General features: G+C 37.7%; 1 protein-coding gene across 1 annotated transcript; it reads right to left on the minus strand.

The window, feature by feature from the left end:
- Window positions 1-529: 529 nt before the first annotated feature.
- LOC133715146 (pentatricopeptide repeat-containing protein At5g04810, chloroplastic) lies at window positions 530-8,029 on the minus strand. The gene is made up of 10 exons (XM_062141526.1): window positions 7,080-8,029; window positions 6,713-6,840; window positions 5,908-6,048; window positions 4,899-4,985; window positions 4,481-4,634; window positions 3,862-3,921; window positions 3,005-3,433; window positions 2,036-2,331; window positions 1,688-1,817; window positions 530-1,190 (listed from the first exon to the last, which is right to left on the minus strand). Exons 1-10 carry the CDS (start codon window positions 7,953-7,955, stop codon window positions 663-665), a joined length of 2,829 nt encoding a protein of 942 aa, XP_061997510.1. The 5' UTR covers window positions 7,956-8,029; the 3' UTR covers window positions 530-662.
- Window positions 8,030-10,809: the final 2,780 nt, after the last annotated feature.

The following is a 10,809-nucleotide window of genomic DNA, read 5'->3' on the forward strand; positions in this document are numbered from 1 at the left end:
TAAAGTAACCGTTAGGCAGGAGGCCGTTAGGTGAAAAACTTAGGCATGTTGAAGGCTAGTCTTGTTTTTGTTTTTGTCGTTTAAAACAAAGTTTTTTCAGAAATAATACTATTACAACCATGGGTTAACATAGGATACAAAAAGCATTTCTAAAAGAACTTGTCCTTATTAGTCGTTCCTTAAAAGTAATAGTGTAATACAAGAGTGTTGGGCAGTTGGGAAAAATACAGTGGCTTTTCGAGTATACGGGAAAAAACCCTAAAATAAACCATGAGAAAACATGACGTTGGATATTGTTATTACTTATAGTCTTATAGACATTTATTGGAAGGAAATTTGATAGAAAGTATTCCATAAATATTGAATGGACTGATTTTGGAGGGAAAATAATAGTCATTTCTGTGGTAAAATCTGAGCAAAATGTCTTGCCTGCCCCTGCACTTAACAGAGGATTAACGGAGATTAGACGGAGTTGGAAAAGAGACCCCACTCATGATAAAAACCCAACTAACTAAAGGGCGGCTACTCATCCTGAAAACTGATTTCTCAGCCAATCTACTTCTCCCTTACAATAACAGCCGGATCCATGAATTATGGGTGCATAAGGCATAACCATTTCTTATGTTAATTGTTAATTACAACAAAAGCTTGATTCAGAACCATTATCCGTGCTTTAGACTATCCTCATCAGTCATCATAACGTTATCTATTCTACTAGCAAACTCCATGTCATCATCATCACCATCACTAGTAATGTCAACTTCATCATCACTGTCTACGTCGGAACTAACGTACAAAGTATGACAAGAGTTCCAATCAGGAGGGAAGGTCTTCTGCAGGGCTTCGGTAAGCTCACCACCTGTTCTTTCAATTTTGCGTAAGCACCTCGACCAGTGAACTGCAGTTCCCATATCCACAGTCAATCCAGATTCTATCATCTCCTTGCAGATAGACAGAAGGCCAGAATAAATGTAAGCTTCAGCAACAGTAGCCCTTGACAACAGTGATGTCATCAAGCAATGGTACACAGCTTTGTCTGGCTTCAATCCAGCCAACTTCATATCTTTGAAGCATCTCAAAGCCTTCTCCGGTAGAGAAGCACGCGCCCAACCATGTATCAATGTGGTATAAGTTTTAACATTTGGCTTCACTCCAAAAGTTTTCATTTCTTCAATTGTTTTTGCAGCTCTCTGAAAGACAATTTCACTTAAAATATGGAATGGCAGAACTAAATTGATAAATTGAAACTAAAAGGTTATCTGTGTCTAATTTTGGTGCTATAGGACCCCAACTGAAATCAGAAATATGATATGCAATAAATCGAATCACTTGGCCTGACAGGGTTCTAAAACACATATGGGAATGTGAATCATCTTACTTTGCTTTTTAATGATGCAGGACAGCCCAAAATTCATTTTTGTAGAATATAATAATTCAAAAAAATTAAAATAAAAACACAAAACAAAAGATATGACGGAGCCACATTTGGAAGCTTAAATTACGACAATGAAGGAATGAAAAAAAAAAAAAAAAACTTGGGTATTCTATACCAAGGGTTGCTGGAAGCAGGGGAAAGGGGTTAGAATTTAAAAATGAAACAGGAAAAAACAAAAGTGTTACACTACTGGAAACCGTTCCACATCAACAGTACAATAGGAATATACAAGAAATTACTAAAGTGGATTACCTGCATGTCTCCAGCCTTGCAACAAGCATTTATGAAAGACGTGTAGGAGTGGATATCAGGTTGAACCCCTTCCCGTTTCATTTGCTGCATCAAGTCAGCTGCCTCCCAAACATCACCCCTTCGAGCCCATCTGCACCAAGGGGAAAAAATTAAGTCAGCGGACACTGTACAGGTCAAAAAGGCAGAAAATAGAATCAAAGAAAAAGAATAGATTATACTGGACAAAGTCATATAAATTTGCATGAATATCTACAAACCAACTTTTAAAATAACAGTAGGTTAAAGACAGATGACAGTGTGATTGTTTGACGAATATCAGAGGACATCAAGATTTTTAACAAACCATACCCATCAACTAATATGTTGTACACGAAGGTGTTCCTTGGAATTTTTTGAGCACTCATTTCCTTGGTGACAGCTAAAGCACTCTGCATTTTGCCTGCTTTGCAACATGCCTTCAGCAATGCCTCATATGTGAAAACATCAATCTCTAGGCCATCATTCCTCAATTTGGAAAAATACTCGAAAGCTTTCCCAGTATCACCTAAAGATGCATAACCATTCATGATAGTTGTGTATGTGTGTTCATTTGGACTAATGCCTGCAAGTGTCATCTCATCCAATATTTCAACAGCCTTCTCCATCTGCAAAACAAAAAAGATGATGTGTGGGGTTAACACTGGAGTGAAGAGGCATTCCGAACAAAATGATATAAAATACCAGGGTAAAGAACACAGATGATTAATCAAGGGAGTGCTTCCAGACAATAAAAGTAACAGCAGAGTCCCGAATGGAACAGGAAATCCCGTGTCCAATTATCTTATGTCATACATATTACGACAGTTTTGAGATAAACGACAGAATCATGCATTACTCAGGAAAAATTATCCATTTGGTAGATGTGCTAATTCTACCCCCATGCCCTTATTAAGAGGGATCTCTTTTAAATAGATGAAAACCATAAGGTAACACATGTCAAACCAACTCTATGAAATCCAATGATCTGAACCTGTTGATTTGTTGAATCCACATTGAAGGATCATCCATACAAAATATTTAAAAATCAGAGACCATAACTCATGTAACTATAAAACAACAATAGAAAGATTCCCCAAAAGGAAACCCTGAAATGATATCATGATAATCAAATGGTCACCCGATGTTCTTCAATAGTTATCTAGATTTAAGAGGTTTAGATAACTGAACCACAATCTAGGGTGTCCACAACAATGCGATTCCTTTTAGTTCTCATAAAAAGGAATCTCTCTTAAGAAGGGCCCTCATCATGTTACAAATTATATAGGTCAAGAATATTACCTGCCGCTTCTCCACAAGACCAAGAACTAGAGCATTGAAAGTATGGACAGTTGGAATGCATCCACTCATCCTCATCATGTCAAAAATCTCTAGGGCTCTTCTCATATCTCCAGCTCTTGCAAAACCATGTATTATCGGCATAAACGTACGTGATGTAGGTCTATGCCTCTCCCTCTGCATTTCTTTGACGGTGCGAACAGCGCGATTCATGTTACCCATTCCACAAAATGCTGTTATAATGTTATTATACAGGACTACATCGGGCTTCAAACCATCCTTCATCAAATCTTCTATAACCGCAAATGCATTAGCCCAGTCTTTCAACTTCAAGAATCCATTGATCAACATGGAGTACGTCTTCAAGTTATGTTTTATGCTGGCTGTTTCCATCATTTTGCTGACTTCCAATGCTTTAGAAACTTTTCCAACCTGAAAGTAGCAGGATTAAAAAATAAATATATAATTAAATCAGAATCTATACTCTCAGCAAGAATCAAGGCATAGGAAGTATGCAACTGGAGGGAAATAAACTTGGGTCATTTTGGTCATTAAGAATAATGTGTTAGCTTCTCTTCAGAGTGAGAATGTTTTAACCACTGTTTCAAGTTTGACTGCCTGAGAGGATCAGCAGGTAAATTGATAGAAGATTTTCAAGTTTGATTGATTATTGATGTCATAAAAAGAAAGACACAATACTAGAAGGTATTCTGACCCTACACTACCAAAAGTTTTTTTTTTTTTGGTTGGCAAAGTGGTGTATTAAGTAAACAGAAACCCTTAATAATAGCTGAAAAGCCCTGCATCTGTGGAAACAATCAATCATCACTTTTATGTGAAAAGAATAAACACTGCAATACCTTGATGTAAAGATTGATCAGACATCCATAACTGATGACAGAAGGTGTAAAGCCGCATTCCTATTGACATCAGAAAGTGTTAGTGTCTGGATAATAAAAGAGACAAGTCATTATGTACATTGAACAAATATGTAATTCGTGTAATATATGGTACTTATCTCTTCTAGAAATATATAGCAAGTTAAGATATTTAATTGCCGAAAAAGATAACTTTTGAAGTGTGAAATGAAAGAGTTAAAATTTGATGGTCAATCAAAGATTCCTAAGAGGCAAATATGAAGGATAGGCTACTTCTCTGTATCCTACCATGCATCAGGACTAGTTTCTAGGGAGAGTTATGATTTAGCTGGCAACTACATCTTCATTTAATGCTAATTACTGTTTTATAAGATGAGAGCATAGACCTTTTTTCATAACTAACCAGTAGTCTTTACATGAAATGTTTTTGCATTTCTATAAGATTAAAAAAGAAAAATGTCCAGTTAACATCTACCAATATTTCTATAAAAAAAAAGCATCACTTATTAATCACTTCAACATTGGACAATGGACTAACAGCACAGGCACACACAAACGCCTATCCGCATACGCATGAGAACTATTTCACCTAATATTGTACCTTCAGTCGCTCAAACACAATCAAACATTTATCTTCATTGCCAACCATTGTGTAACCATCCATCATGGTGTGATATATGTCAATAGGAGCATCTATACCTGCTTCTTCCATTTCCCGTACCAATGCCTCAGCTCGATCCATATTACATGCTTGACTGTAGTTTAACAAAATATATTGAAAAAAGAGAAATCAACTTGACATAAATGCAAGAAGTCCTCAACATCGAACTTGGAGCAATACTGCTAGATAGCAGACGATAAGGTAACTTGACTTGAGACAATTTCAACGAAGACTTCCTAACTTCCTCATCTTTTAACTTATGGAAACTGGGGTTGTAATGCTAAGAATTTGTCTACGCATAATGACCAGCAATTATACAATTATAAGAATATGGATGACTGAACTTTGGAACACTCACCAATGAGCATAAACAATATTCCCATAAATGATTGCATTTAAAGTTGTATGTCTCTCTTTGGCCTCCTTAAACCAGTGATCTGCAGCTCTTTGAAATGACATAAACGATATTAGAGCATGATACACTTCATATAAAGTTCAGAATTACTAGAGAATGTAATCAGTCAGCGTATATTAATGAAATGAAAGCCTAAATTGCTGAAGTAGCATGTAGGAAAGAAGCAAGGTAAGGCAAGTGGAAAAGACACCATCCTTCGATCAATGTCGACATAGTGGTTCTTCTTTTCTATTTGTTCTTTAATTAACTGTAAGTAGTTACAGCCTTTTCCTTGATTTTCTTTTTTATACACAAAAATCCTCAAATCCCCCAAACCTACTTTAAAGATCTGGGCTCAAAATTGAGGCCTCCTGCTGAGCCCTACAATCATCAGGAGGCAGAAAACCTTGAAAATAGCTCGGTAGATACCATGAGGAGATATTTCAACTCCAGACAATATGGGAACAAACCTTGTCTCATGACCATTCCTACAAATTCCTCATTGGTTTAGTACTCCAACGTTTAACAACTAGAAAGAGCCAGTGCACTAAAATAGTACATATTCTTTTCCATTCATAGAAGAGGGTTCGAAAAAATGAAAACTTTTCTATGAATTATATATCATACTTGCAGAATCCCTAATTTCAGGGGAAAAAAAAAAGATATAGGACATGTATGGGGAGGGATTTAAATCGCCGCAGGTATGGCTTCTTGGTCGCTAACCGATGGGGAATTGACATCCCTAGTCATGCTCAACTCAGAAAACCACTTATGTCAACAAGCTTAATGGAAGTTAGGATTTGGACCAATCAAACACCTGATTAAATGGTTACGGGGTTAAGTGGCACATGTTAAATGTTAACAACTATAATGAGACAATGGGCAAAAGTTCAGGAAGCGTCACTCAAATTGATCAACCTGAATTAGTACTTTATTGACATAATGCAGACTAGTAATGTACATGGTTACTTACTCGGCATTGCCAACTTTTGCAAATCCCCCAACAATAATACTGTAAGTCACCAAACTCATTTCAATGCCCTCGTCCTTCATTTTTCTAACACAAGATAATGCTTCTTCCATGTCTCTGCCAACTGCATAAGCGTGAATCAGGCTGCAAGCAGTATAAAAGCTTTAATATTGGAAAGAGTGTAGTATAAAGTCTACCTATTAATATTATATCTTTGGATGTTGGACATATTACAATTCACAACTTAAGATATTTGAACATCTATTAATCCGGTAACTTATTTAAACATATTGAATTCAAATAACTTACAGGTTCCAGAACCCAAGTGCTTGACTTTACTTGGATAAGAATCACTGTAACATGATTTCCAAATTTTAAGGCAATGCAACATGAAGTTAGTCCACCCAATTCCCACCCACCCATGTATTGAACCCATAGAAAGAAAGAAAGTTCATTGCAACTTATAAAGGCCAGATGCTTAAAAATCTCCTTACGTAAACAGGCTGAAATATACCTTACTCTTTAGTAAACAGATGTGAGAAATGAAACATTGATACTATTCCAATTTGTCTCAAAATAGTCTAGTACACCTCAATAGAGCCTTTAATTCAGGAGAAATTATCTGAATTAAATAACAAAAGAAAACTGATTACACTTTACTGAACTCAAGTTGAAAAATCTCTAATTCACATCAAAAGTGGGATGCCAATCACATCACTCCATATAGACAGTCCCTAGAGTCTGGCAAAGTATCTCTAGCATCACTAACTACCAACTGTAATAGACAATATCTTATCTGGGGTATTACCTTGTGTATACATGTGAAGTCGGCTCTATTCCTCTTGCTCTCATGCTCTCAAATGTTTCACGAGCACGATGCATGTCCCCTCGCCTAGCATAATACTTGACCATCAGACCATACTCTCCTCTAGAAGGCTGAAATAAACAAGAACAATAAACACAGAATTAAACTTTTATGTTACATTTGACCACATTATTAGCTATTCATCATCATCATCACGCCAATGCAAGTGCAGTGTTCTTATTATTAACATATGCATTTTAACTCATTGTTTGAAATCACTACCATATACTTGACAAAAGATGTAATACTGCATATACTTGACAATCAATCCGAAATGCAAATAAATTACAAGCATGTGTGCAAATGAGACCTTGTTAATCTTCTCAAAAGTCTGAACCACAGCCTGCCAGTTCTCCGGCTCCGTCTCCATAACCTTGCGCAAGGCATTGCGAGAGCTCTGCCTCTCCTTGTGCCACTTAGACCGAGCTCGGTACTCAACACCGTCGCCGGAGTCTTGCTCAATCCACTGCGTCCTCTGCTCAGCTTTGTCCTTCAATCTGCCCCCATCATCCAACTTAACAGTCAGAACCCTCCCGTGGAACTCCACGCCGTCAAACTCGACCGCCTTCATGGCAGACTTGGTCGCATTGGGACCGCCGTATATAACGAATCCGAAGCCCGCATTTCTCTCAGTGCTGTCGTGGCCCTTGATCAGAATCACATTCGTTATCGGTCCGAATTGCCGGAAGAACTCGGAGACCTCGTTTTTCTTGAGCCAGTTGGGTAAATTCCCCACGAAAACCTTACCCTCTTGCCGGAACTCGACTTTGGGCAGCTGCGATTTCTTTTTGGGTTCATTGTACTTGACTGCTTCTTCTTCGTCGTCGTCGTCGCCGTCGTCTTCTATGTCTGGTGGCGGTGGAGGAGGAGAGAGCTTGCTGGTGAGCCAGAGCTTGTTGGTGAGAGAAGAGGTGTTAGAATCGGTGGTGGTAATCGGCGGAGTGGGGACATGGGTGGGATTAGTGAGGTTCTTGAAGGGGTTAGAGGGGATTTTGGAGATGGGTTTGGTGGGCTGAGGAGGAGGAGTGGTGGTGATGGTTTTGGGGCGACGAAGTTGGTTAGATGAGGAGAGAGGGGAGGAGGAGGAGGCTTGAGAATTAAGGGGTTTGAGAGAAAAGGAGGTGGTGGTAGTAGTGGGTTTGGGATTGGGATAGTAATAGCGTGGGGTGGACACTGAAAACTCCATTATCTGCTTCTGCTGCTTTACGAGTTCCCAGTTATCGGTATCGACTTCATATTTTAGTACAGTGTTCACTCTTTCCCTTTGGACTTTTGTACACTTGCCTCCATGTATAATTATTTCTTTTTCTTTTCTTTCTTTTTTTTTTTTTTTTAGCAAGAAACTATTATTATCCGTGTTTTTAAATGGGTTTGGTCTAGTGAAAGCCTGCTAAGCTACAAGTGGGGCGGAAGCAGCTTCTCCTGATAATAGGCGGTATCAACAACATTGCGGCGATTCAAGCGTTGAAACTTTTGATTCAACAGAAGCACCCCTCAATCATCTTTCTTTTCGAAACCAAAGTGGATGATTGAGATTACATGAATAACTTGCGGCTGCAGTTAGGATTTTTGAATTGTGAAGCTGTTTTTAGCGTTGGACTCTCTAGTGGAAACGCTATCTTTTGGGCTGATAGGTTGGATGTTCGTTTTCGTTTAAAGTCGACTCACCACATTGACGTGGAGATTAGGGCTACGCATGGGAGTGGGATTGCCTATCCCCTTACTCTATGATCACCCTATTACTACAGATTGACATTTGACGTGGTCCCTGATTTGTTCCTTGTGCGTAGAATCCTTGTTGCCATGGGTGGTGATTTGGGATACGAATGAGTTTAATGAGGGGTTGTGCGACGAGAAAGGCAGATGCAGCCAATCCGGAATGCACTATCTTAGTTTGATCTCTTCAATTTAGAGTTTGTGGGTTCCCCATATACTTGAATTCAAAAAGAGAAGTAAGTTGGACCGTGTTGTGGCTACTGCTACTTAATCTGACATATTTGCAACGGCGCTGGTTGTCCATCTACCGCCCATACATGAGGATCATATCCCTTTTTTGCTGGGTGTGCATCGATTCAATCCTCATTGTCAAGGCCAACGTGTGCACAGGTTTAGGTTAAAAAGCTTTTGGACACAACACACTACTTGTCAGGATGCAGTGATGCAGGGTTAGTATACTCATGTGGTATGGTTACCAATGTTTCAATTAACTAAGAAAATTCTGCATACCAGGTTCTCCTTGAACTATTGGCAGAGATTTTCTTTTGGGAATAGAGGATGGGAAATTGAGTTGTCTCGGGAAAAGTTGCATGTTTTGATTGACTTACCTATGACAGATCGAAGAACATCAACATGAAAACATCCTACTAAACTCCAAGTTGGATGGACTTTTGGAGGAGAAGAATGTGTACTTGAAGCAACATTTTAAAGTTACATGGTTGTCGAAGGGTGATCGAAATACAAAGTTTTTTCACCGTAAGGCTTCTAACTGTAGAGCCAAGAATAGATTACAGAGATTTTTTTTATCATAATGGGGTATGGCAGGATTCGATGGAGGGTATGGAAAGTGTTGCACTTCATTACTGTTGTGAAATTTTAATTAAAACTCGCAAGTGCACGAATCGTCGTTAGTATAGTGTGCAAGTACAAAGTCGTTCCAACTGAGAATTGATAATCAATTTAAATCTTAACTCAATTATTCCAAACACAAAATCACATAAACAATCAAGCTAAAGAAGATATGATTTTTGAATAAAGAAATAATGTGAATATTAAATAAAGAAACAAACAACAAAATATAAGTTTAAAAAGCAGAGATGATACAACCTAGGGTATCAAAATAAACCACTAATAATTCTATTTATGTTTCAATGCAATTAACAGATTCTTGTGTTTCTTTTGATGACAATTCCCGTATCTAGCTCTAGGTACGGCACTTAGAACATAGGTTTCCTTAAGTGTATGATTCTCTCCAGATACGGCAAAGATCGTATATCCTAGCATGCAGATTATCCAGGTACGACATAAGTTTAACACATAAAACTCATTACGTTCTAGAAAACAAGGGAATCATGCAAACCGTTACTTCAGGTACAACAATAATGTAATTCACAACTCTTAATCTCAAGAAGCTAATTTGAATTATATTGCTGGTACGCCTCAAATCCATCTTCTAATTACTAGATGCAAAGCCCTAAGGTGATCAATCAAAGAACTTTAACATAAAACATCAATTCAAATAGTGACTAAGAATTCATCATAAAGAAACTATAAATCCATCAATAAATCATCAAAGTACATAAACAATCATGATAGAGCATCATCCTAACCCTAGAAAAAGGTTTAGCAAAAAATAACTAAATAAAACAGGAAAAATATAAAACAATGGAAGGGAAAAGAAAGGGAAGATGGATGAGTCGTCTCTGCTCCTTAGTCATCTTCAATGTGCTCCCGAGACGTCCTCCTCATGTGAAATTCGTGCTCCCTTATATAGGAAAGATTCCTACTCATCTTTGGCTTCAAGTTTCCTTGTAGGACTTGGGATAAGACTCCTTTCTTGATTTGAAATGGGAAAAGTTTGAAATATCTCTAGTAAAAGTAGGAATAAGTTTATCATTGAATTCTCATCTAAATTAACATCCTTGAAATATTGGGATTGATAATCTTGTGCCACAGAACTTGAGTTCTCCACAAACGTTTGTAAAATTTCGAGCAGATTTCCTGTTCTGATAGCTGCACTCAAATGGACATAACTTTCTCTAAAAGTATCGAAATTGAAATCCGTAAAATTATATAGAAAGTAGACATCCGTAGCTTTCCGATGATATAAGGCTCATTGTCTGATTCGATCTAAGAATTTCCCAGTAAATCAGAGAAGTTGGATGTTCTGCAGTGGCAGATTCTGGATCTTGGGATTGCAAATCGCATTTCAATCCTAGTTAGCTCATTTTAGCTTCTTTTCTTCTTTCTGCGAAACAAACCTACAAAAACACTAAAAGATGTAAATGAATCATAAATAAGGAGAACTAAACATAAAAACCAAG

The sequence above is a fragment of the Rosa rugosa genome, chromosome 6 (assembly GCF_958449725.1).
Source record: "Rosa rugosa chromosome 6, drRosRugo1.1, whole genome shotgun sequence".
Lineage (NCBI taxonomy): Eukaryota > Viridiplantae > Streptophyta > Magnoliopsida > Rosales > Rosaceae > Rosa > Rosa rugosa.

Excerpts from the sequence above, each read along its gene's own strand:
- LOC133715146 (XM_062141526.1), bottom strand. The coding sequence starts at position 7,955 with ATGGAGTTTTCAGTGTCCACCCCACGCTATTACTATCCCAATCCCAAA. Across the intron at positions 6,841-7,079 it reads CTTTTGAGAAGATTAACAAG|CCTTCTAGAGGAGAGTATGG; the intron begins GTCTCATTTGCA and ends TGTTTATTTCAG. Across the intron at positions 4,986-5,907 it reads GCAAAAGTTGGCAATGCCGA|AGCTGCAGATCACTGGTTTA; the intron begins GTAAGTAACCAT and ends GTCATTTCAAAG.